General features: G+C 53.0%; 10 protein-coding genes across 10 annotated transcripts; 5 read left to right on the forward strand and 5 right to left on the reverse strand.

The window, feature by feature from the left end:
• Positions 1-1,378: 1,378 nt before the first annotated feature.
• Positions 1,379-2,969, forward strand: EI97DRAFT_474463 (uncharacterized protein; the record flags this gene model as incomplete). Its single annotated transcript, XM_033801897.1, has 4 exons — positions 1,379-1,792; positions 1,851-2,244; positions 2,301-2,683; positions 2,734-2,969. The coding sequence occupies 4 exons, from the start codon at positions 1,379-1,381 to the stop codon at positions 2,821-2,823; spliced, it is 1,281 nt and encodes a 426-aa protein (XP_033653411.1). The 3' UTR covers positions 2,824-2,969.
• A 2,411-nt stretch (positions 2,970-5,380) lies between these two features.
• Positions 5,381-6,829, forward strand: EI97DRAFT_58900 (uncharacterized protein). Its single transcript, XM_033802940.1, has 2 exons — positions 5,381-6,395; positions 6,471-6,829. Exons 1-2 carry the CDS (start codon positions 5,499-5,501, stop codon positions 6,621-6,623), a joined length of 1,050 nt encoding a protein of 349 aa, XP_033653412.1. The 5' UTR covers positions 5,381-5,498; the 3' UTR covers positions 6,624-6,829.
• An 897-nt stretch (positions 6,830-7,726) lies between these two features.
• Positions 7,727-9,145, reverse strand: EI97DRAFT_450681 (uncharacterized protein; the record flags this gene model as incomplete). Its single annotated transcript, XM_033800298.1, has 3 exons — positions 7,727-7,857; positions 7,945-8,585; positions 8,640-9,145. The coding sequence occupies 3 exons, from the start codon at positions 9,143-9,145 to the stop codon at positions 7,727-7,729; spliced, it is 1,278 nt and encodes a 425-aa protein (XP_033653413.1).
• An 860-nt stretch (positions 9,146-10,005) lies between these two features.
• Positions 10,006-10,828, forward strand: EI97DRAFT_433818 (translocation complex subunit Sss1). The gene is made up of 4 exons (XM_033798465.1): positions 10,006-10,186; positions 10,246-10,322; positions 10,376-10,441; positions 10,508-10,828. The coding sequence occupies exons 1-4, from the start codon at positions 10,161-10,163 to the stop codon at positions 10,546-10,548; spliced, it is 210 nt and encodes a 69-aa protein (XP_033653414.1). The 5' UTR covers positions 10,006-10,160; the 3' UTR covers positions 10,549-10,828.
• Positions 10,739-13,243, reverse strand: EI97DRAFT_433819 (WD40 repeat-like protein). Its single transcript, XM_033798466.1, has 5 exons — positions 13,036-13,243; positions 12,320-12,978; positions 12,079-12,270; positions 11,265-12,033; positions 10,739-11,211 (listed from the first exon to the last, which is right to left on the reverse strand). Exons 1-5 carry the CDS (start codon positions 13,184-13,186, stop codon positions 10,925-10,927), a joined length of 2,058 nt encoding a protein of 685 aa, XP_033653415.1. The 5' UTR covers positions 13,187-13,243; the 3' UTR covers positions 10,739-10,924.
• A 115-nt stretch (positions 13,244-13,358) lies between these two features.
• Positions 13,359-15,969, forward strand: EI97DRAFT_399400 (uncharacterized protein). The gene is made up of 6 exons (XM_033796420.1): positions 13,359-13,948; positions 14,014-14,127; positions 14,193-14,325; positions 14,382-14,856; positions 14,972-15,200; positions 15,477-15,969. Exons 1-6 carry the CDS (start codon positions 13,660-13,662, stop codon positions 15,767-15,769), a joined length of 1,533 nt encoding a protein of 510 aa, XP_033653416.1. The 5' UTR covers positions 13,359-13,659; the 3' UTR covers positions 15,770-15,969.
• A 57-nt stretch (positions 15,970-16,026) lies between these two features.
• EI97DRAFT_419522 (uncharacterized protein) lies at positions 16,027-20,108 on the reverse strand. The gene has a single exon (XM_033796993.1). The coding sequence runs from the start codon at positions 19,905-19,907 to the stop codon at positions 16,233-16,235; it is 3,675 nt and encodes a 1,224-aa protein (XP_033653417.1). The 5' UTR covers positions 19,908-20,108; the 3' UTR covers positions 16,027-16,232.
• Positions 20,109-20,271: 163 nt separating this feature from the next.
• EI97DRAFT_467604 (PAP2-domain-containing protein) lies at positions 20,272-22,870 on the reverse strand. The gene is made up of 6 exons (XM_033801609.1): positions 22,299-22,870; positions 22,217-22,243; positions 21,821-22,155; positions 21,722-21,770; positions 21,527-21,669; positions 20,272-21,475 (listed from the first exon to the last, which is right to left on the reverse strand). The coding sequence occupies exons 1-6, from the start codon at positions 22,385-22,387 to the stop codon at positions 20,586-20,588; spliced, it is 1,533 nt and encodes a 510-aa protein (XP_033653418.1). The 5' UTR covers positions 22,388-22,870; the 3' UTR covers positions 20,272-20,585.
• EI97DRAFT_59149 (uncharacterized protein) lies at positions 22,557-23,287 on the forward strand. Its single transcript, XM_033802941.1, has 3 exons — positions 22,557-22,923; positions 22,982-23,088; positions 23,274-23,287. Exons 1-2 carry the CDS (start codon positions 22,725-22,727, stop codon positions 23,041-23,043), a joined length of 261 nt encoding a protein of 86 aa, XP_033653419.1. The 5' UTR covers positions 22,557-22,724; the 3' UTR covers positions 23,044-23,088; positions 23,274-23,287.
• A 63-nt stretch (positions 23,288-23,350) lies between these two features.
• On the reverse strand, positions 23,351-24,474 carry EI97DRAFT_450686 (integral membrane protein-like protein; the record flags this gene model as incomplete). The annotated part of the gene is made up of 3 exons (XM_033800299.1): positions 23,351-23,734; positions 23,805-24,242; positions 24,337-24,474. The coding sequence occupies 3 exons, from the start codon at positions 24,472-24,474 to the stop codon at positions 23,351-23,353; spliced, it is 960 nt and encodes a 319-aa protein (XP_033653420.1).
• Between the last annotated feature and the right edge of the window lie 1,014 nt (positions 24,475-25,488).

Consider the following 25,488-nt stretch of genomic DNA (forward strand, 5'->3'; position numbering starts at 1 on the left):
TAGTGGAAAGCGGATATGGAAATTGTTTCGCACGCTCGAAGATATAGGGGAAAATGAGTATGAATTCCACACCAAACATTCACGGAATTTCCGTTGTGTTCCATAGACCGTAACTCAATGCTGCACCGGTTCTGTGCCCTCTGGATGTCGAGAGTTGCTTCCTGAAAATCGGGGCTCGTGAGGTCATGACGAAACGCCTCTGGTGTCAGCTGTGCGATTAGCCGCAATACTGGCAAGCTTCTCGAACACAACATCCACTTCGAGACATTGCATGCTTCAGTTGCAATTTCTTGCGCCTCACATTCGCCATTGTGGAGATGATGCTCCAATTGGCGCCAATTGGCGCTATCACCACCAGGTCTTCACTCGGAGTTGTTCGAAGGTTGTAATTCCTGGCTATGTCCAGCGATTTGAGACTAATCGTACTGCGGGTTTTCACGTCCGGCTGAACAGCAGCGGGTCGCATGGGATATAGCTGACGCTGTAATTGGCCTGAGGGCGCCTCCGTCCAGGTATAATCAGCCTTAAAACACCCGTGCTCTAGTGGCGTAACCTAGACTGTAGCCAATTGAAATAGTTGACCTAGGTGATATAACTCAGAGCAGCAGTACAAGGGGGTGTTCAGTCGGATGTGAGAGGGTGCAGTAATCGTAAGTGCCAATGCCCTAGCATTGTCCACAGGAACGCCCGGATGTGCAAATGCTGTATACCATGTCCTGATTAGGAAATCTTCAACGACCCTGCGGTGAATGTCATTTCACGTGACTCGACCCCATGGCCGTAGAATGGCAACTTCAGCGTTGAGACGTGGACCATAATAAATTCCGAGTTTAGCAAGTTTATGACCCTTGCGGGCGCTTTGCTCATGGTGTTTGTCTTGCTGGCTGGACGATGCTGGACGATCTTAAGAGCAAGAGGCTTTCTGCACTGCTCAGTACATGTAGCTGCACTGAGATTTTAAAAAGTCGTCTTGCATGATGTCGTACAGCATCTATAAGCTTCATCCATTTGGGTTTAGGAAAATTCTTAACCTAAGATACGGTGCAGCTGCCGGTCACAACAAACTTGACCAGAGTCACCTTTCACCGGGGCGTGGTGACGTCGGAAGGGCAATCGCTCAAAAATTCTTGTACAACGGCCGCTGCTGCCTATTCTTGGTGTAGACTTAAAAACTAGGTAGCCACACTTTACGTTTTCTCTGCTCGCCCTAAGACAACCTACAACCTGCCACCCTCTGAGTCCGCGTCACTTCGGCAAAGTGCAACTGCAAGCATGGATCCAGCCTTCTTCAGGCTTTCGACACCATTTCTGAAGAGCTCGGCTCTTTCATCAAGAGCAAATCGTCGACCTTCGCGTGCGGTGGAGCTATTCCAATCGTATGGACTTCATTTCTGTGGCCTTCTGCACTGGCACTGACGAACCATCGCAGGACCCAGCCGATGATCACAACGGTGGAGCTCAAGATCTGACCGTGAAACCCTTCAACCTTCGATGGGACTCTTCAGGATCTTCGTCCGGTAGCTTTAAGATCAACTTCCCTATCGGCGATGAACAACATGGTAGCCTGCTTCGCCTCATTCAAGATTGCCAACCGGCCAGCTTTGGCTACAAGGGCGACGACGTTAACGATGAGTCCTACCGCAAGGCGGCAAAAATGGATCGCAGCGCCTTCTGCGTAGATTTTTGCCCCTATGAGGTTGGCATCATCGACACCATCGCGCAGGTACTTCTTCCGAACGCGGCAAGTAACATCGCCACCCATGGAGTTAAGGCGGAACTCTACAAGCTCAACGTAAGTCCTAGCTGAAACTTGGAAACTATTGCATCTGGATGTACCTTACACATGGTAGATATACTCCGCTCTCTCTGGCTTCTTCAAGACACATGTCGACACACCGCGCTCTGAGACTCAGTTCGGATCACTTGTTGTCTCACTCCCGTGCCACCACGAGGGTGGGCAGCTGGTTGTCCGCCATGCCGGTAACTCTCTGACCTTTGACTGGGGCAATTCAGGCTCTGGTGGCAAGACATCAACATCGATCCAGTGGGCCGCGTTTTACAGCGACTGTGAGCATGAAGTGCTCGAAGTGACAGAAGGACACCGGGTCACGCTGACATACAACCTCTACTATGCCCCTGGTGTTGGTGATTTGGCGGTAAACAGTCCCGCAATGGATGTCAAAACGCTCCCTCTCTACAAGAAGCTCCAAGATGCGCTCCGTGATCGCTCGTTCATGACAGAAGGTTTGTATAATCTGCGCTTCGAAATGTTTGGCATCGCAGTCATTAACCGACTACAGGCGGATACCTCGGGATTTTCTGCCAACATGCGTACGCTCATTCGACGGTCGAAGGAGTCAAGTCTCTTCCAGCTGTCCTAAAAGGCGCTGATATGGCGGTGTATACGATCTTCAAGGCTCTTGACCTTCCTACGTCTATCCGTCCGTTCCTGTATATCGATGACTGGTACCACCCTACTTTTGATTGGCGCAGTCAACGCCTTTCAGACACCTCTACTACATACGTCGGAGGTAAGATGCGTCCCCTTGTTATCACTGAGCGTGGTGGCGAAGGCGACGGGCCAGATGATATTCTTCCGAGCTTCGAAGGGGACTGGCTAAAGGTCAATTGGCTCATCAAGCCTGTGAAAGATACCGCTTGTGTCAACCTCATTCATCTGACGGTCAGTGCTTACTTCTAAGCTGATTACATTTCAGAGCTTACATATAACAGTACGGAAATCAAGCTGGCATCGATTGTGTCTACAGCTATGCAGCTCTGATTGTCACGATCCCTCCCGCCAGCGAACGTGTTCCCGCCTAAGTGCAACATGCATCAGGTTCCGTCCTCCTCGGCATAGGTAATGGGGCGGGGGTTCAATTGTCTCAGGGATCAACGTCAGCTATGATAGCATCATGGGACATACAGCGTTACGGGGGCAGACTAAAACACCATCATCCGTCGACGGCTTGGGTAATCGAGAAAGCTGCAATATCAATGATTGCAATATAAGCATCTTAATGCAGACCTTCCTCCATGCTGATCACTATTATCTCGTCCGACGTTTCAGGAAATAATGCTCCTCCAGGTGCCTCTCACATGTCGAAAAGCTGCGAGACTGGCCAAGATAAATCAGCTACTGCAGTTATGCCAGAATGTGACATAGGTCCTGAAGAGAAGATTCCTCTGCAGTCCGCCCCCTGTGAAGCCGGAAGGTTCTGTAGCGCGGAGTCGTGGTGTGTGACACGCATGTGTAGTTCCCATCGAGTCCTCAACATTTGCCAATTCACACTTTGCATATGCAATCATTAAGTCCCATGGTGTCCACATCATGGAATCAAATCGGATGTTGGTGTGGTGTGAGACATAATCGAGTGAATATCAAACACCAAAATGCTGACATGCGCTCGCACCAGGGAAGGCGTAGAGCGCTTCATCAACATGACAATCCGGAAACCTCAACACGCACACATCGCTTCGGATCTATCTTGGACATGTATAGGCATTATGCTCCCAGTGGTCAATAGTAGTATGAGTTCCTTCACCTTACGACACCTGCCTACAGTTCATTCTGCAGATCTAACAAATGCGCGCAGTTATATGCTGATCCCACTCATTGTCCAGTATATCTCACCCCGAACAATCGTTGCACGCCTATCCCTCCATCGTCCCACGCTCATTGCTCCGAAGCAGTGTCGAACGCCCTGCTTTCGTATCTTTCAAATATGCATAGTGTGAAGATACTCTAGGCCTCAGTACTGCTGATTCCCCGGAACATCATGCCGTCACCCTGCTATATTTCGAGCCGAACACCAATGGTGCTGTGAACTGGAAAATCCAACAACCTTTGGAAGATGACCACTATGTTATCAAAGCAGAGTTAGAGGCCCATACCGTATCTGGACAGGCATACTGCCATTTCACAAACTATACGATGGGCTGAGACCGAGACGATGAAAGCAATTGCGCAAATTCGGGCAAATCCTCACGGGAGCTGCCTCGCCAGCGCTACCTTTGCAGCTTTCTTGGGCTTCAAGGCAATATGCATCTCAAGTATTCGGCATGAACCGGGGGAATTCCAGATCACGCTGATTAAAAGGCAACTCTGAGCTCCAGTATGCCCGCTCTGGTGGCTTACCCCGCAGTTGCATGCTCAATGAGCGGTTGGCGTACCATTACGCCTGTCTGCCTTCTGACGCCATTGGTTCTCTCGTCCCGACTTCCAGAGCATGATAAACGCAATACGGAGGGTCACTACACATTGATCCTGCTGTAAGCACTGGGACATGCTTCAGTGTCATCTCTGTGTACCATGCTGCATCGGTCGCATATTGCCCAACAAGCAACTCCTCATCAGAATAGCTACCTGAAGGAGATATTTGGACTTGTGGAGCTCAAGTGACCTACTTCTTATCTGGTACCGATACTCTTCCAGACAAGCTCCACGAGGAGGCCGCAAGAAGCAGCACCAGAAGGCAAACCGTACATGGGTTTGGCTTAATCGACTTGTCTCACTTACGATGGACGTTATCGATCCCGGTGATGCAGTTGCATGGTTTGGCTGCTCACGTGGGGCGGGCAGCATAAGCTAGATGACTGGGCTGCGGCACAGTCGTACAACCCGTTACCGACCGTTTACTGGACACATGAACCTCAAACATCACTGGTGGACGCTTCGTGCCTCTCACCATCGTGCCTCTGCATTCTCAGGCAGTATATACTCCGTACTCCCTCCTCAGAATGACCAGCTCGCCTCATGCTCTGCAGTTTTAGGGGCCTCCAGCGTGGCTTATTTCACTTCAACCTGTCTTCGCACCCTTACGCTGTGGCCGTCCCGTATGTGCATACAACAAAGTTTCACCAAGCTTCCCTCGAGAAAAGCGACCAATGCTTGCAAGTTCAAGCTCGCCGTTGTTCCCGTGGCTCGCGCCAGCTGGATATGCAGCTCGCTGACCCATGCCGCCATCTTGATACACATTTCTTTCATTGTGGGCTCCTCACCTTCTTCGAATGATTCCTTGTCTCGTATTCTAGCTTAGCATGCGGCACGGGCCCCTAGGTGGTGACTTCTACTGTACTCCGCACAACGCTCAGCCTGGCGGACAGCATCACAGTGGCAGCGAGCTGCGGCTCCTGATTGCGGCACAGCAACACATGGTGGGTGAACCTGCTATCCGACTCGACACCACGGCACGCCACGAACGCCTTCTGGTGTTGTAAGACACAGTTGCGCGTTGTGTTCGTCTTTCCGGAAACTCGCATTGGTCATTGAGGTTATCCTACCCCCTTCAAACTGCAGCCTGCAGAGAGGGACTGAGGTCGAGGGACAATCATCCGTGGCAGCGTCACAGAAGCTGATGACTTCTCTGCAAACTGTATCACTCGTTGAATGATATAAAGGGTCGGCATGTCAATACAGTCTTCACCTTTGGAGCAGTGGCCATGTCTACGCCTCACCTCTCTCCGCAGACTTCTTCTTCTCACCGAGGAGGCAAAGCATGGCTTCATCATCCTTGTTGTTGAGCTTGCCTCCTGAAGTCATAAGCAACATATTGTTTTTCCTTCCAATCCAGTCACTCCTTCGCTTCTCACAAACAAACCGGTATTCCCATTCGCTGGCCGTATCAAACCTCCATACGCTGTCTCTGGGGATTTATACAACGCGGATCGCTGCCATTATCAGCTGCCTATCAGCGACAAAGTATCCCGAACCGAAGCTCACCACTTCATCCTTCCCATCCAGCATAGGTTGTTCCAGCGAAGTTACGAACACCAAGCGAGATAAGGAGCCTAATCTAGAGCCAAAAGAGCACTTTGGAACCAGAGGTCCTTATAGTGTAGCGATCGTACTTCAAGAGGCTCAATGGCTCGATGCCACCACACTTTTGTTATTCCATAATGCCCTCATGAAAAGCGTCATCATCAGACATCGGACGGCGTTGCGGAATGTAGAGTTATCACTCTGGACTTTGACTGTGCCTATCGCAAAATCTTTATCCGCTCTTCAAGGGCTGCGGACGCTGTCTATTCGCATCGAAGCCTTCCCTCAGGTACGTGGGATGCGTGGTGGGCTAGCGGTGTCCCAACGCCTCGAACAACGCGAAGCTTGGAATATCCTCACGGCGGATGCCGTTTGGGCGCCACGATTGCACGCTCTTCGCTTAGAGGGAGGTGAAATTACTTCCACCCAAGTCTCCAGATTGCTTCGCAGAAGCCGTTGGTGCCGAGAGTTGTGGCTCAGTAAATGCGCCCTCGTAGACAAAGGAATCTGGTCTTTCCTGGCAAATGAATGGGCAACGGCCAACGCCTCGCTGCGTATCCTCGGCATCATGGAATGTGGTGGTCAGCTTGACGAGGAAGTTCTCGAACTCATTGACAGACTCGAAGGCTTGCAGGTAAGCCACCCCTACCCGGTTCGCCGGGTCGTGATACGATGAAGGTGGAAGGTGGTGTGGCTGACCGACCAGTAGTTCCTATTTTTGCAAGGGGTCGCTTCTTATAATGTGAGCAGCGAGGTTGTCGCGCAGAGAAACGAAACGTACTGGCGTATCCCGGAGTTCATCCCCCCGGTTTCTCCCGCCTTCATGGGGACAGTGATTGAGGCCGATCCACTCTATATGTAGGCGGAAGGCTACCCTTAAGGGATTGGTCTATGCACATTTTGAGTAAGACAAGAGACTTGTGCAATCGACACTGACATATGGGGCCCACAGTTTCTTCAAGATCCCTCATAGCTTGAAGGCTCAGAGTTTGCCTGATCGGCTTAATCTCATTGCCAACCGTTCGTTTATTCAAGACAGGCCACTTCTCGAGCGTGCATTCCTTCATGTAGGCCGTCCAAATCGGTTCTGTCCCCTAAGTCCAAGGTACGGAAAGCGCCCAGGGATCAATATAATCGTGTCAGTACATCCGCGTCATCCATCTGCGTCGACAACGATAAGGAAAATCAAAATGCTATGACAGCTTCAAAAACAACATCCCCACAGTCTCTTCCGAAAGGGTGAATATACAAAACCCCTTTCCGGCATTACAAGTCAGTCATGAACTTTAACATTAGCAGGGCTTCGGGAAGTCTCCATATACGCATAGCACGGAATTGGACAAGGGAGACAAGGCGAAATGCGCTCTTCAATGAAAGAAAGGGAATACAAGTGGAGTGGAGAGAAGAAGATTGAATGGTTCATATATTTTGGAAGTGACAGTGAAGACAACCTGTGCTCCATTTATTCCCAACCAGCCACCCACGTTAAAGGACCAAAATGAAAGAAAACAGATAGAACACAATCGAGGAGTAAGGCATAGTTGTCAAGGCTGCACTGTAGGTGTTGGTTCCGAGACGTATCCGGCTTTGAATGCAAACTTCAGACGGCCACTCTTCCCGAAACCTGATGGCGAAATAGAACTCGAAGAAGATTTAAGGTTTTGCGTTCCGTAGACGTAAACGAAGTATTACCACGGTTGAGCGTCCGTCCAGATAACGGTATGAGTGGTTGACTGGACCGAATAAGGGGTTAAAGTTTTTTACGTCGCTGCAAATGGCAGTGTTTAACGGATGACTCCAACTGCCTTCTAAGCGCAACGATGTCCTGGTAGACCACCGTCTTCCGGCCGGCCAGGTTTCCTTGGTAAGTTGGGATTCGTCGGGCGTCGCGCGCTTTCGGGAACTCTGGGTTTTTTAGGTAAGCCGTGCTCGTTTCACAGGGGAATCGCTCTGGTCATCGGGTTCCTACTCCGGCCGAGGCCTTTTTGCGCCATGAGGATTCCAGTTCCCATCATTACCACCCATGTTGGGGTTCTGGTTGAAGAAGGCCGGATTGAAGTGGCCTTGACCTCCACCACCAAACCCACCAGGTCCACCTGTGACACGAAAATTAGCATCATAACAGCGAAACAGGGAGACGCTTCCGTCAGCGTTGTGGTGACAAAGAAAACGGGTTGCTGTACCCATTCCGCCCATCATGCCCATGTTCCCACTCATACCCATCATGCCACCGCCCATCATGCCCATGTTGCCGCCCATTGGCATGTTCATCCCGCCGCCCATGGGGTTCATGCCCATGTTGCCCCCTCTGCCACCGCGGGCGCCCATGCCGGGCCCCATGCCGCCTCGCATGCCGCCCATCATCCCGCCGCGATTGAAGCCAGGGTTGAACGTGTTCATACCGCCCATGGGGCCTCCGAAGTTAGTCATGGGCATTGGCCCGTTGAAACCGCCCATTCCACCGCCCATGTTACCGCCCATGTTTCCACCCATGTTGCCGCCCATAGGGCCAGAAAAGTTGCGGTTGAAGCCCGCATTGGCCTGGCCCCCTCGGCCGCCGAAGCCACCCCTAGGGTTGTTGAAGCGATTGAATTGGCCGCCGCCGAGACCGCCTTGGTTTCCAAAGGTTCCTGACGCTGCGCGATCTCCGCGACCCTTGTCTCGTGCAGGCACATCTTTCGGGAGCGTCTTGAAGGGATTGTGGTTAGGTCGATCGAAAATGGCCGTTGGCTTCTTGATGTGAGCTTGATCTTTGTATATCGCCTCGACTCGGTGTTTTAAGGCAGTGGCCGCCTGAGGGGTCTCTAAATGCACATATACTTGGCTGGGATGGGTCAGTACAGTGATCGTACTCTGCTGAGTGCGCTATTAAGCTTACCCTTTGCTCTTACCGTTGACTTTGTGCTCATTGAAGGTGACCTCTATTAGCTCATCTTCGCACCCACTTTGGTTAGCCCATCCTCGGATGTCTTCTTCACTAATCCACCAGTTCAGGTCGTTGATTGTGAGAGCAGCGGTCGCGCCGGGGTCAACAGGCCGATCATCATCTTCGCCTTGCTTGCGCTTAACGCCTTGTTGTTGGGGAGCTTGCTTGTGGAGCGGTGCCTGATTGTCTGTTGAGCCCCCCGTAGATGAAATTTGCTGAGTGCCATTCGCCTGATGTGAATTCCCGTCCTCTGCCCCATTTGTGGTATCCTGCTCCTCAGCTTCTCCGTGCGATTCAGCCTGTGTATGATCCATTGTGTCTGCAGGAGCTTCTTCGTGTACCTGAGCGTCATTCGGGCCCTTGTCTTCGTGCCTCACGCCGCCTTGTATGTCTTCTTGGTAGTCCGCGGGCGCATCATCTCCGTAGATGTCGATATCGAAGTTATCGTCGTCCGCCATTTCTGCCTGTAGGGTTCAAACTGCAAGTTGGGGTGAGAGAGGAGGTGGGGATGAAGGCAGGTATCTTGAATTAGCTTGTAAATACTTGATTTGCCAAGCTTATGAGCCAGAGTACATGCAATTCTGTGCGCGGACAATCATCAGCAAACTAGAGGACAGTGTGACTGGGAAAGAAGAGCATCGCCAGTAGAGAAGAGCGCGCAATGCCACCAAGAACAGAAACGCGGAAAGCTTCGAGGAGATACGTACAATTCCGCTCCTGAGGCTGGAAATGAAGCCCAGAAAGAGATGCTGAGATCAAGAGGGTGTAGAAAGATCCGATCGCCTCTGGCAGATGCGGAGATAGAGGAGGTACAGGATGTGAAAGTTGGGCAGCTTTCCGCGTTTGCTTTGCCTCGCGTGTGTTCACGCCTCGCGAACCAGACCTAGGACAGCTGCACGTGGTGCCAACGCCGTGTGCCCAAGCCCCTGGAAACAGATATAGGGCGGATCCGTCCGATCAAAATAATGAGATGAGATACAGAGGTATGTATGCGTGAAGCGGTTACAAAAGTCGAATCCTCCCTGGTGCTTCCCGAAGGAGTCACGTCTCCGACAGCGCGCGCCGATACAATCGAGTATCGTAGATTTCCTACACGAGACGAGTGAGTTAGTTCAAATTGCGGAACCAACCTGTCGAGAGATGGAGAGGGGATGTCCTGGCAAGTGAGTTTGCAAGAGAGATGGGTGAAGGAGTCGCCAGCGATCTGCGTTGAGGAGCTTGGACGGTCAAATAGGGATTAGCGCGCCAGCAGTAATCTTGGCACGCGCTAGCAGCAGTTAGCGGCTCTCCCTCCGTGATGCGCAATGTGTCCAGAGCCCGGGGGGTCGCAGCAACTCCCAATAATTTCTGGACGACGACCACTTCCCACCTATCGAAGTTGACGAGTCCAGTACGATTACAATCACCGTCTTAAACGACCGGAGAACGAGTTCCACAACTTCATTTCCCTTATACGACCGCACCGTCATCGCAATGGATCAAATCAAGGAGCTGGCCGAGTACGCAGACACGCAGACCCAGTTGCGCAGGAGGAACTCGATAGCTAATTGCTCTACAGTGTGCCGCAGGAGTTTGTTAAGGACGGCATGCTGTTCATCAACCGGTGCACCAAGCCTGACAAGCGGGAATTCCTCAGTATGTTGAGCTTGTCATTTCGAACAGGTGTACCTCTCTCTAACATCGATCAGAAATCTGTCAAGCAGTGGGCGTTGGTTTCATAGTCATGGGCGTCATTGGATACATTGTCAAGCTCGGTATGTGCAGACTGGAATTCCTACGAGCGGAGACTTTGGCTCTCGCAGGACGCTGACACCTAGCAGTGCACATCCCTGTGAACAACATCTTGGTGGGCGGCTCGTAAACGAGGAGACCCGAAGCGAAGCAGAAAGGCATGGGAGCTTGGACGAATGAGTGCAAGCAAGAGCGAGGTGTACACTCGGAAAGTCCAAACACCAAAACCGATCGATATCACATTTGCGGAGAATGAGATTGCGAGGCCGGAGAGCGCCAGCCAAGCGCCAGGACTGTACAACATGAAGCATTTGGGGAGCGGGAGTTTGATCATCCATTCATATATACACATCATGAGCCAATTCATGTTCATTCGGATACCCAGAAAGCTCTTGGGACCTGATTTCGAATCAACCATGACACCCCAAACCCCTGACACTACAAAAATCCCAAGATCCCAACTGATAAGGATAGACTCCGGCCACTCTCCGCATCGTGGATATATACTAATCGTCCTCGTCCGTATTCTCCGTCGTCTCCCCTTCATCCACCTCATACTGATACTCTGACGCCTCCTCTTCCTCTGACTCCTCCTCATCGAGCCACTGACTATGATGCCAAGCGCCATCCCGACCTGAGTGACCCGATGGCCGGTAGAGTCTCTCATCATGCGCAAGCCTGGCATTGACGCGTCTCCCGACCTTAGGTTCCGCCTCATCCTCGTCAAGGCCATCGTTCCAGGTATGTACAGTGCATGTCCCTTGCGAGATGCCCCATCCATTCCACGACGTGGCTGCAGCTCAGTTAGCGTAGATTTCACGGGTGCGTCCATAGACTGTTACTGACCAGCTATAATGGGCGCATTGGGATGCCACGAGGCATCGCGCACACAAGTGCTCCAATGTGCATGATTGTTGCCGAAATAACCCCAAGAATCATGCGGCATGCGAGTATCCCGCGGTCTAGAGTTTCTTGTAGCAGCAAGCACGTCTACCTTTCCAGCGAGGGTAGCGTCCAGATTCCAGACATACACTGAGCCGTCGAAGCTTCCGGAATAAACGTATCTTGAGTCGGAGCTGCCAGGAGGCGAGAAGTGGCAGCGGATAAGCGTTTTGAGGACCTGGTGACCACGGAAAGTCACCAGAGAACAGTCGTGTGGATGCGGCATATACTCGTCCTGCGGGTAATGATTACTGCGATATTCGAAGCCTAGAGTGTACCTCGAGATGTCTATCCGTTCGGCCTTGTCGGCGCTCATCATCTTCCGCAAGTCCCAGAGCTTGGCTGTTTGATCTTTAGCATTACTTAGGACATATCGGCCGTCTCCTTTGCTGTCAACGTAAGTCAGGCCTTCGGTATGCCCTAGGAAGACTCCGGCTGGTCGACCATCTCCCATACTTCTCCGGTCCCACACTTTAAGCGTCGTATCGTCAGATCCGGAGTACAGGATGTGGGGAGAATTCACGTCTCCGAAACAGACGGCGTTTACGTCGTTCTCGTGGGCTTCAATGCGTAGAGTGGTTCTCCCTGCGTCGATATCATAAACGTAAACCCCGTTGTCTCCAGCGCCTGCTACGATTTCTCGGCCGTCACCGGAAAACCGTATTGACCATATCTACCTAGGTTAAGATGAGCCTTTTGAGTAGAGAATTTTACTTACGCCAAAATAGCTCGGATACCCAAGATTAAACGAGGAATCTGCGAAGTCGAGTAAACGGGGTTCAGATCTGTCTTGGGGGTCTGTAGGTGCCAGACAGACCACGCTCCGTATGGAGCTGTAGGCTAATAAACGGTTATCGGGGCTCAATGAGGCATCTGTTATCGTCCACTGCCCATAAGGGTATTCCACAGTCTGTGAAAACTCAGTGCAGGTCCTGTGGTGGGAAGCTGTTCTAACCGACCTTGTAATACTTCCAGTTGTAAGGATTCGACGTATCGTACATTCGGACGCGGAAGTCCTGCGCACAGGAGAAGAAGAAGTTGCCATCGTCGCTGAACTGTCCCGAATAACATCGTGCATTGTAGTGTATGATGAGATCGGCTTGTGTCCCTGGTATCATGTCCTGCTTCATCAGCCTGTTGGCATTTCTTTGCCTGCCCTCGCTTCCCAAACCTAGCTCCCGTCGCATGATTTTGTGTTGCAGACGCCTCTTCCGCCTTATCGTATCCTCCGGTCGTGGATTTGATCCAAACGTGCCGGTATTCATCAAAGCTCTTCCCTCCTCACTAGGGACTTTTTCAAATGCCGCCGGGCCACGGAGTCTCTTGCTTTTTGAACCGGCAGGACCGGCTTCGTCTTCATCGAAATAACGACGAGTGTTGCGGCGCCGGGACCCTCTACTGGGAAAGCCGTGAGCGAATAACCGTCCAAGTCCAGCATGGCCGAGGAGTTGTATGATTTGTTCGTGAGTAATGACCACCCGATTATTGGCATGAGTGTCTGCGGTCTCTTCTTCCTGATTCCCCTCTTGCCCCTGTTCTCCCTCTTCCTCTTCCTCTTCGTCGTCGAGTCCGCCGAAGTCGATTTCGAGCTCTAATCCGCTGAGATTCTCTTCGGCATCTGTGGAAACGGGTTAACTTCTGATTCCTGCATCGGATATAATCTTTCCGGATATACCATGGAAACTTCCTCCGCTCTCCTCGTCCTCATGTTCCCCTTCCCCCTGACCATCCATGTCGTCATCGTCACTCATCTGGTCGAACCAGGCAATGTCATCGTCAATATTGAGCTCAGGAGACTCTTCCCTCCGCGACTGACTTGGACTCATCCTGATGCGTTCGAGTGCGCAAAACGGGTAGATGGGTGGCTGAAGGGCGCATCTTGCTCATGAAGAGTAATCGGTAGTTATGAAAGCTATCCGCTTAGGTCACCGGGGTCCCGAGGCGGAAGTACCCCACTATCTCCGAAACCCTTCCCGCTAGCCTAAGAAGGAGGCATCGCACCCGACGACCTGTGAATAGAGAAGGCGCGTGAATCTGGTTACACATTCCTGATTCCCCGTCGCTTTCGTTGGTTTACTGTCCTCGTCCTCATTCTGGAGAGGCGTCCTACAGCCAGGCGCATTACCACACTGAATAGCTCATTCGAGATATCCGTTCCCGTAAACAACTCCCCCATCAAAGCTTTGACAAGGACGTTTAGCAGACAAGAGAGATGTGCCTTTCTGCAATAAGATAGCTTTCTTGGGGCCAACTACCCCTATGCAGACTCCTTAACGATCAACACTTGACCACCGCCAACATGTCCCGCGGAACTCCCTCCCCTCTCCATCTCCGCCAACCAAATATAAACATACAAACCCTATGGCCCATACTTTTCCTTCTGATTCTCGTCAACCTGACCACGAGCCTCTACTCCCTCCCTCTAAATCGCGTCATCGAGAAACGCCTATGTCAAGAACACTACGCCGGCGACTCCAATGTCACGCGGCCAGGAGGTATGATACCAGAAGAGCTGTGCAAGATTGACGCTGTTCAGAAGCGGCTTGCTTGGTTTCAGGGCATTATGGAGACGACGTTGGTGGTGTGTGGTATGCATGATGAATATATAAAATAAGCAAAGTGAGAAGCACGCCAGCTGATCCGAAATTGTCAGATGTAATCGTTACCATCCCATTCAGTTTCATTGCTGAGAGATACGGTGTTCGGATCGTGTTATGGTGTAATCTGGTTCCGCGGATTACGCTGTCAGTCATGGCAATTGTGGTGGGTGAGTTGTAGTCCTCGAGCATTCACACGCTTCGGATTATCTCCCTGCTCATTGATGCTGTATAGGAACATTAGATCATATCCTCCCAGCAAAAACCATCCTCGCTGGGCCATTCCTTGCTGTGTTTGGAGGAGAATGTGTCTTCAGCTCCACAATCTTCACACTGACATCCGCTCTGAGTAATGACTATGTACAAAGGTAAATCACTCTGCCATACAATTTCACATCATCTGTAGTGTTGACTTTGGAATCAGAACATCCTACTTCTCGTACGTCAGCTCTATCTCTTACGTCGTAGCCTTTGTCGGCCCCTCGCTGGCGTCCCTCACCATGAGCCAGAGCTTGTGGTTACCCTTCTGTATCAACATCGTATTGCTCTTCGCCGCCGTACCGACAATCCGTCTCCTTCCAGACGCAAAACACCTCCTCGTCCAACTACCCATCACAGACATCATAGACGGAGAAGTCGACAATGAAGAAACCTCTAGGCCCCTGCTCCGTCCCAGATCACCGAAGCCGGACAGATACACCCACGCCTTCGACACCACCGACAAGTTCGGAATCCTGCAGAGCACACTGCACGCCACACGTACCATCATCCGGCTCGTCACGGCCCGACGGAACTTCCAGATCATCCTCCTCTCCGCCTTCCTCACAGCTATAGCTAGTTCCGACACCAAACTCCTCGTTCAATATATCTCCAAGCGCTACGCCTGGACATTCGCACAGGTACGACCCACGCAATATTTCTCTATGCTTCATCCATTGTCCAACCTTCCAACATCTCCCTAATCCAAAGGCGGAATCACACAACAGGAACCCATAACTAACAAGCACTTTCCAGGCCGGCTACCTCCTCTCCGCCAAAGCCCTCATCAACATCCTCCTCCTCACCGTCATCGTCCCCCTTCTCATCCAGCGCACCGCCTCAAGCCAAACCCTCCAAAACAAAGACGCCGTCTCAGAAACGGAGATCCGAATGAACTATCTCGCTGCCGAAGCTAGTATCGCCATCTCCGTCATCGGCGTCCTATGCGTGGGTCTGGCGTTTAGATTTTGGATGTTGTTAGGTGGTATGTTTGAATTGTTTCTAGCTGCGGTTTTCTATCCTCTTTTCTCATATTCCCTTTCCCCGTACCCCCTTTCCTCATACTCCCTTCCAAATATCCCTTTCTCGATACCCCCTTAATACTACGTACTTCGGTAGTTACTATCGCGCCTCCCAATATCCACTCTGCTGCTCTCCCCCTTTCACCCCACACTCCACGCACTCCACCCACACCCTCCACCATCCACCCTATCCGCCCCCCAAACCCCACCCCCACTTAACTAACAACCTCCCCCCTTAGCCCTCCTCACCTATGCCCTCGGCTCCGCCCTCCCAATCTTCATCCTCTCCCTCCTCAAATCCCCCCTCACAACCACCAACCCAGCCTCCCCTTCCCCCTCCCCTTCCCAGTCCCCCTCCCCCTCCAATAACCACTCCATCCCCATCCTCACACTCGTAAAAACCCTCGGCTCCCTGGTAGGCGTGCCGCTGATGACAGGGCTCTGGGTGCAAGGGATCAGAATCGGGGGAGCGGGGTTGGGATTGCCGTATTTTGTTTCTGCTGTAAGTAAGTTCTTTCTTCTGCTGTTTTGAGGGGGTGGAGTGGAGACGGGGAAAAAGGTTGGGGGGAGGAATGTAGGAGTGAGGTTCGGGTTGTGCTAACGGGGACTTGTCTAGGGCGTGTATTTGAGTGCGGCTGTTGTGGTTGGGAGGCTGGAATGGTGATCGAGACGTGTGTGCGGTCATCATCGAGATAGAAGAGGAGGGGAGCAACTCAGGTTGCAACGCACTCCGGGAACAAATACGAGGTTTGAATCAAGTCTGAATGATGAGGGAAGTACTATAATCATCCATTATTACAATAGGGGTAGCAACGCTAAACCCACGCGCCTCAGTCCCGACTCTCTTGTACATGGTATCAATAACACCGCCCCTGCCAAACCCACAATACTCAAAACCCCATCACCATACGCCCATCCCCATCCCTAAGAATCCAAGCAATCCCACAAACAACCCAACTCCACATCCAACAAAAATCCCCCCTTCCCTCCTCCCTCTATACCCAAAGCAACCACCTAATAACCAAAACCAACCACCCAACCCCCGCCGTCACCATCTTCACCACCACCAAAACCCTCACCACCCCCCAAACCCCCCACATAATCGCCAACAGCATCCACTCCAGCACCCCCCACAGCAGCCGCGTCACCCACCTCGTCCGCCTCCTCCTCGCCCTCAGCATCTTCTCCACCCCATCCACCACCTGCTGAACCTCCAGCGGCGCCTTCGCCCCAACCTCGCTCGAAATCCTCTGCGCCTCGTCCGCCCCCTGCCGCACGCGCGGAATCATCTCCGACTCCACGCGCGCCTTGACATTCGTCAGTGCGCGATTCAGCTCCGTGATGGTATGCGTGCGATACCGCTCTGCCGATTTCTGCACCGCCGCCGTCGAGGCCTCGAGGTTTCGAACCAGGATCCTGGCAGCGAGCGCATGCTCTTCTTTCCTGGCGACGGGGATCAGCTCCGCGTTTGCGGCTTTGGCGGCATCCCTTAGGAAAGCGGGGGCCTCTGTTCGCTTCGTCTGCGCGCGGCGAGCGATTTCGCGGGCCTTGATGCCCGAGCAGAGGAACAAGGCGCGGATACGTGCAATATCGGACGCGGTAGGGACATGGGCGGTTGTAAAGCGGCGAGGGTTATTGGGATCGTCGTCAGTGATGCTCCAGTGACGGCTGGCGAAACGGGGACGCGGGTGATCCTGGTCACAACGGCTAGAAGCGTCGGAGTAGACGTCGTAGGTTGAGGCTCTTGAGATGCCTGGTTGGCTGGGGCGACGGGTGTAGATAGTGTCGCTGTGGACCCTTTCGAGCTCGTGGGGACGGGGAGACAGAGAGGGAGATTGGCCTGGGGAGGATCTGGAGGATATTGAACCTAGGTTCATGCGCGGAGGTGCGAGACGATCGAAGCGTGGTGAGCGGCTGTTAGCTCTAGCTCGAGCTTGCTTGGTGACGTGGTCCTCTATCTCGATCTCCGATACCAGAGTTCTGCCACTGTCTGCTTCATGCTGAGATCGGAATGTAGGTAGCTCAATATGGTAGTTATTACCAGTCTTCGACCCGGTACTGACAGGAGTGGGACTGTAACCAAGACCTCTTTCGTTCTTCTTACTCGAGTCTTCCCCAGCATCCAAGTCTCCCTCCAACGCATCGTCAAAGTCTACGTCAGATTCCGAATCCGAAGAAGGCCGGTCTCTCTTGAAGATAAACTCCCCAACTTTGGTGCCTTCGCTCTTGACACCCTTTAAGAAACGCGTGACGGCAGACGAAGGCTCTTTCGACTCTCTGGAATCTCTGCTCTTCCGCTGATTCGGGCTGCCCAAAGTGCTGATACTCTCCTCTTTCTTATGCGTCAGCAAGGACTTCACGGCGTGTCCTAGCCCAGCTGGATCCGGAAACTCAGTATTTGTGCGTCTGCTTCCGGTCTTTCCCATACTAGCTGAAGACGGTTCATGCCTTAAGCTGTCGAACTTCGGGCTGCTTCTGGCGCTTTCATCTACGCGGAAGAAATCCAGTCTACCCTTCTTGGGCTTGACCGCATCGCGGCCACGGCTCCCTGGCGGCGAAGGTTCACTCTCGACTCGAGTCAGATTCGGTGCATGAAGAGGTGTACCTGGCGCACTGCTGTAATCGAGGGAAGTTCTCTGTTCCCCAGCCAGTTCCTCTCGGCGTATGCGATTCGCAGGCGGGACTTTCAGCCCCCTTCGCACATCGCCTCTTACCGATCCGCTCGTATATCCTGCCGATTCTAACGAGTCACGACCTGTGGTACTTTTGGAGAGACCCGGGAACCCGATTCCCCATTTATCAGGCGTATCGGGCGATACAAAAGCAGGCGACTTCCCTTGGGCCCCTTCCGCCTCCTTCGCTAGTAACTTCTCAAGATGCAAACCAAGGGCGCCGGTATTCAAGGATGGTTCCACAATATGGCGAGCTGACTTGGACTTCGAGAGATCGAGCTCAAAATCGGACGACACCTCGGAATCAGTGCCGCGGCGGCCTTCTCTGCCCTTTCCCGTGTGTAGGTGAGGAAGTGGTGCAAGTGCTCTGAGCTTCGGACTCTCAGGTCGGAACGGCGGTATTATTCTTCGCTTCCGACCTCTCTCGCTCAAAGGCTCACTTTCGTCACCCGTTGTGGGCTCCCCGACGCCCGGTAGACTCTCCACCAGACTTGCCTTGCGCTTGTCCGCGTATTCCTTGCTTGCACGCGGCTCAAGAAGGTCTGATTTCTTCGGCGGTTCCCGTTCCGATAATTGAGGAAAGACCTTGTGCCCATGCCGATCTTCAATCAGCGCCTTGTTCCCATCCTGCTCAAGCCAAAGAACATCGGCGAAAAGCTCCTCAGTAGTGAAGTTCCATCCCATACGATGTTTCGTCGGCTTGCTAGGAACGGCATCTCTCCCATGATCCTCGTCAAATTCAGGTAAGTGGACACGGTCCTCACGGCGATAGTCTGGACGAGCAGACTCCTTCTCCACTCGATCAACCCAGGTTCTGGCTTTCTCTGCGTCTGCAAACTCCTCGGGCGTATGCTGGAGGTTCATTCTCTCGCGAGCTCTTGTCCTCCGGTTCCTTAGATACTGCAGAGGGTTGTAAGGGCGGCCTAAAGCGTGTTTCTTTCCCGAATATGACGGTATCCGTGTCATCACTGCGTAAGGGCTGCCGGGGATAGCAGTCGAAGTCGTTGTATAATTGCCCGGAGCAAAAGCATTAGGTTTAAGAGGCGGCAGGTAATCCAACAGTCGTAGATATTCCATCCTCAACTCAATCGCCGCCCGTGCTTTCGCGGCTCGTTCCAAAGTCCCGTCAGTAACCTCCCGCATCAGACCACCCGCTCGGCCACCGAAAGGGGAGATGTTGCCAGACACTCGCCGTTGTTCGTTTAGGTATTTCCGCAAGCTGCCACCGGTTTCAAGATCCCGAAGGTTCTTATCCTTCTGTCTCGCGATGGACGCCACTCGTGAGGAACCGCCTTGCGAGGGGCCAATCAGCTGTCCGGCACTCAGATTCCTTCGTCTGCTCTCGCTCAAACTAAGAGCCAGTTGCACAATCTGTGTGGGGTCTATCGGTGGTCGGGCGGCTTCTTCGCTCGGATCCTGGGGTACTGGCTCGCGCCTAGCTTTCCGTGCGCGCAGTTGTTCGTTGTCCGGGTATCGATTTGCAGATCCGGAGCTCCCGGCTTCGTCCACCACATCATGCTCCTGCATGGACACTTCCCGAGACAAGGAGGAGCTGCTCGTAGATTCCCGCTCCGCATTCCTCGCACGCTCACTCCGCCTATGTCCATATTCCTCGCCCAGACTGGCGCTCTGCCTCTCCTTCCTACCTCTCTGCACCCCATTCCCACTCCTGTGTCTAGCTCTTGGACCCTCAGGAAACGTCCCGTCCAACAGAAACCCCCCAAACCGCGTACTCTTATGTCTCCTATGCGCAAAGTCCTGCTGTGCTATTGATTCCGCACCCAACGGACTCCCAGAATCCTCGGATACCCTGTATGAAGCCTCATTCCCCGCTCTACTGCTGTGACTTGACCCTGCCAGGGTCGGCCTCTGCGACGAGCTACTCCCCTCCCCATTGTCGGGTAGTACGCCTGACCACCGAGAATGTAGTGTAGGCGACGAGTGCGCGGACCGGTTCGGAGACGGTGAAGGGCGGCCATCGGTGGAGGGTCCGGACATGCTCTGGCCAGTTAAGGTATGCGATCCTGGTATCTTAACTAGCTCGTAACATGGTCATGGGATGATGTAGGCGGCTGCCTGCAGTTTGTGAGATTGGAAGGAGTTACAAGGCCATCCACCCTCACGAAGTGAGCGCGCTGTGAAGTGGGGAACAACTGTTTGACTCTGTTTGAGCGGGAAGGGGAGAGTCTGGGAAATGCCTGATTGGGATTAGAGCACCGACGTCACGCCGCATCTGTGCGGCACAAAGCGTATGTAACATTGATTGACGCTTACTAATCCTCATTCACTCCTCCCATGGTTGCTAACAATACGGACATTGAACAATATATCATCTCAACTCGGTCCAGAGCAGCACAGGTAAGATCAGATCAACCGGTTCCGTATACGGAGACCGACCGTGTTGTTAATTCTTAATAGATATATTTATCAACGCACCAAAAACGCCATAGATATGATACGCCAACTAGCAAACCTGTCGTGATATCGCTCTGAACCTTATCACAACTTTGAGCCGTAACCTCCAAATGCCCGCTTGAGAGAATGGTATTGCCATGAAGAACTGCCGGCCTTGATCCGGCCCCGAAACCTTCCAAAACGGTGAAAACTTTCGCTTCAACCTAGATTAACACACACCCCTTTCGCGACGCGCGTCCATTCGCCACATCGTGTGAGCTTCTATGATGCAGTTCCCGGCGCATGCTGCGGCGCCATCGGCGACTGTTGAGTCCTCAACTCCGCGATATCGCCCGTAGTAGGGAAAGGACGAGGTCCGCCAACACTCGCCGCCGGTGGAGGGGTAGGAGTTGGACTCACCCCCGCGGAACGATGATATCCCGTGTCTGTCAAAGTGCCCGTGACGGGATTGTATACTGGATCGCGTTGTGCATCGGACAAAGTATACGTCTGCTGAAGCTCGTATGAATCGTCCTCGTCGGAAGACGAGTAGTCGTATGTATCGTGGCGTCTCGGGGCTCCTAGGTACGGGTTTTGTGTGGGCATTTGGTTCTGATATCCTGCAACTTTCGAAGACAGAGTGGAATCCATGGTGTCACTGTGTTGTAGGCCATAATCCCGAGCCTCCTCCTGTCTTCGTCGATTCGACTGAGCGATCTGCTGGCGGAAGACATTAGTACCTGCGCCTGCGGCTCCTCCGAGTGCCGTCTGTGAGAATCCGGAAGAGGCAGCTTGAGCCTCGACGTCGGATGGCTGGCGAATGGGTTGCAAGGGCTCGGTATCCTCATCGATCTGAATCCTTGGATACTGCGGTGGCTGCGGTTGGCGGCCCCAGCTCCTAATGGGGTATGCACGTCCTTTCCGCCACGTCTCGGATATGGGAGGGAAGTATTGACGATAGGAGAGCCAAGCGACAAGAATTCCCACAAGGCTACCTGATATTACGTCAAAAGGGTGATGTCGCGCATCCATGATGCGTGAGCCAGCCACGAGCGCAGCACCAAGAGTGGGACATAGGACGACGAATGCCTTCCACACTTCGCCTTTGGAGTCCAGGATATGTAGTTTCGCTGCTAGATAGAGGGAGAGGTAGAAGAGGCCGGCAAAGGCAGCTAGACCACGTTAGAACTTCCTCTGGAATAGAGAACTAGTCAGGTACGTACTGCTGCTGTGGCCCGAGGGGAAACTCTTGAACCCGTCCTGAAGAATCTTATCGTCTTCCTGCGTGCAAATCTCGATCGTGCGTAGTGGCCACCTCGGATCTCCTGCAATTTTAGTGTTTTCCCAATCTTCCCTGACTTTGCACCTAGTCAAAGTCAGCATCCATCTGCACGGGATTTCCACAGCTCCAGACATACCGGTCAATCAGATCAGGCCGTGGCTTCCCGATAGCATTCTTCAGAGCTCCTATACCGTCGTCAGTATACTATCATTTCCGTCTTCCCCTCCAAACGTACCCGTGATTGTAAACGCGAGCATCACGCTGAGGCCCAGGCCCAGGATACCGCAATTAAGCTCCCAGAGCCTGTCCTTCAGTCTATATCTGCCCGACAGCCGGCGCAACCCCCTATTCTCGGCCGGCATGGGCGTCTGGTGGGAGAAGAGGCCATCAATGACCAGGGTGTATATCGCAATGATGGCGGCCGGCGCAGCAACGACGATGAGACAGAGCTCGAACACCGGTATTCGTTCCTTGACGGCGAAGGGATAGTGTAACGAGTAGTTTTCCATGGAGAATGGTTGGTGGAACGGTTCGATCTTATCGACGATGTAGAAGGCTACTATGAGGGCTCTAGGGTATGGTTAGCTGAAACCCCACTGAGGAAGGTGGTCGTGTGCGTGGAGGCGCCTACACTATAATGACATAGTCGAGTATGTACCTGTGAAGAGTCGTCAGTATTCGCCCTGGAAGGATTGTAATCGCACACAACGTACGAGAAAATGACCCGCTTAGGGAGTCGCTTTTTGGAGAAGGGAAGCCGTTCTGGGAGCCGGTCCGGCAGCTTGTTCGACGACCAATCCATGGTGAATTACTTTAGCTGGCGGCGCACCAGTTATGGTAGCCGTATGTGCGCAAAAGGAAGAGAAGTAGTCGGAAGCGGTGAATGTTGGCTGTGTCTTAGGGAGTGTGAAACATGCGAACTCTCGCGGAGAGACGCGCAACAAAAGGGGGCAGGAGGAATAAGGAAGGATGAACAAGATGGACGTAGGGAATATTCGAGCGGCGCCGTTTCCATCAGCCGCAGGCTCCTCAGGGCAGTGTAGAGAGAGAACGAAGTTGGTCTGCAGTAGTCGTCAGGGTGGTGGCTGAGGCGCTTCAAAGCTGACTAGGCGTGCCTCCTCTCAAGTGGACCTCCGGGAATGTTTCGCCCAGAGCGCCAACCTTCGTGGTTCACCGTCATTCCCGCTGTGGCGCAAATCCTCGCCGATGTGGCACAGCAGATATTCCTGTCCACCACCACACCAGCGTCTATTTTCGTGCAACGCCCAGTTACCAGTGGTGGGGTTCCCTCGTTCGACTACATGGTGCGTTTGCCATCAACTTTTGTCTCTCGTTTAGGTGTGTGGGGGTATAAACGGATATTGCCATCTCTGGAATGCTGACAACGATGGGATAGATGCACCAACACATCTCTCACTCAGAATCATTTTCTTGATCACTTCGCACACTTGCCTCTAACATGCACACTTCAAATCAACGCAAGCGGTACACGTAGATACGTACGTACGTGGACCATTCATACCATCATGCTCAATTGCTCTCCCCTTCACCTCCATGTCCTCGATATCCTTCCCATACCCTTTCTTCTCCCGCACCCAAAGCCCTAACCTCCATAAACGCCAACCAAATCGTGGTATAAATACTCTACCAAAATGAAGCAAAACGCAAACCGAGTGATCTTCTCGCAGGAAGGTCTCGTATCATAATCCACATCCACTTCACCATGCCCACTTGAATACACCAACCATGAAACAACATCCATCAATCACACCCTCTGCTCCCTATACGGCTCATAAGCGGCCCCATGCCCGCCATACCCCTGCCCCCCAACAGGCGCCATAGCATGACTCTCGACCCCACTCTGCTGAGCGCCCAAGTACGGACTCGCGACCCGCTCATACGTATACGGGGCCTTCTCCACCACGACCTTCTTGTGCGGGCTCTTGCCGCTGCAGCAGCAGATGCTGATGAGCCAGAAGAAGCCGGCGGCGACGCTGCAGATGACAGCCAGCCAGACGACGGCGAACATGTTGGCGCCGAGCTCGGCCTTGATGCCGTAGGGCGCGAGGACGCTGCGGAAGACGCCGGCGAGGGTGAGGTAGATGGCTGTTGAGGAGCCGGCGGCGGCGATGATGAAGATGGTTTGGGCCTAGATAATATATATATTAGCATGGGAGGGGAAACCGGGGGGGAAAAGGAAAATAGAGTGGAAAACGTACAGCGGCGACGACGGTAGTAACGACACTGCCCCAGCGACTCAGCACCGCGAAGATGCCGACGATGAACTCGACGCCCGTCAATATCGCCGCAATGACCCACGCCGCGAAGGCGAACTTGGCCACCTTGCTGTACGCGTCGATACCTTTCTTCATCTCGTCGTTGTAGATTTGATCGGGGGTGATATCTTTGAATTCCCAGACCTCGATCGGGTTGAACCAGTAGCTCGCTTTGCGCGGGGAGCAGTAGACGATGGTGTCCTTGCCCGAGGCGTCGATCTCGCCTTCGCAGTAGTTCCAGAGGCCGACCTGGTAGAAGTCTTTGAGGGAGGCAGACGTGGAGACGCCTTGCAGGGCATTGATGAGGCGGTTGTCGGTGTCGGTGTGTGGGATGTCGGGGATGTCTGAGAGGGGTTTGGGGTTGAAGTCTTTGGTGTTGGCCTGGGGAAGGTGTTAGTTATCGTTTTGTGTAGTTTTTCATGTCCTCGATGCTATGACGGTTTTGCGACGAGCAGAGGCGAGGACGATGGCGTACCTTGAAGAAATACAGATCCCTTTGGATAGCACTGTTCCTGTTCAACTGTCCCATAAAGACCAGGACCTGGCATATGAGCGACGCGAGGGTCAGGAGTAGAGGCGCGGCGATGCACACGAATCTGCCGAGCTTGCCCATCTCTTCTGTATGTACTCCGTAAGACCGTGTATGTGTATTTCTCGACCTGTGCTCCGTTTAGAATTGCGTTTCGGCTGTGCGCTCAATCCGTTCGTCGATCGTAGGCGTCGTGGTCGTCCTTTTGGTGTGTTGATTATCGGTGAACGTTCGTAAAAGTCCAGTCGTCACAACCGATCGAGTATAAACCCAAAACCCAGATATCCCACACACTGCCAATGGACGTGAAAAAAAACGCGAACCCACAAGCGACAGAGACAAAAAGATATCCAAACAGAATGGCCCTCTTCCCTCTTGAACCTTTTGTACAACGGCCGCGGCGGCCTCAGCCCCCTTCTCGCGGTGCCAGCTCGGGTCCGTGCGAGAGGAGCTGAATTTCAGGGCACCTGGGCGGACCCTGCGCCGCTCGACTAGCTGTACCAAGTTAGCGTTGGAATGCACTAGCCACAGCGACTAACTGGTAATGGTAATTTTATGCTTTTGGAGGAGGTTGGAGGTTGCGCGGAGGGTCTGAGGCGGTGCAGTGCAGGGCTGTGCCGGGGGGTTGCGTAAGCGGTTGTGTTGGCAGTTGGCAGCGGTGGTGGGGTGCGGGTGGTGATCGTTATGGAGCAGATGTTGCGGGTTTGTTGATCCGAATAATGCGAGAGATGAGATTGGAATTCCTCCAGGCGCTTTTCCTCATCTCGGAGCGTATCCAGTTGGTCTCCTCTCACAGAAGAAGTACGGAGTACTTTCTATGTAATCCTCATCGCTCCCACCTCCGGTCTCGCAACTCGACAAACACGACATGCCATCACCAACCCAGCCCAGCCCCCCAGCTCCAGCCAAACAAGACCCTACTTAATCTCGGCAGTCCAACCAATCGCCTCCTGTGCGTCTTTCCCCTGTCGTTCTCCAGATTTAAGCTTTGCGCAGTCAGCCATCTAAAAATACCACTACTCTCTCACGCAGGCATGGCATGGAGCCCTGAGAAGCATATGCCCAGATCGTTCAAGTCCGCAGTTCTGGATACTTTGA

This window comes from Westerdykella ornata (genome assembly GCF_010094085.1).
Source record: "Westerdykella ornata strain CBS 379.55 unplaced genomic scaffold EI97scaffold_12, whole genome shotgun sequence".
NCBI lineage: Eukaryota > Fungi > Ascomycota > Dothideomycetes > Pleosporales > Sporormiaceae > Westerdykella > Westerdykella ornata.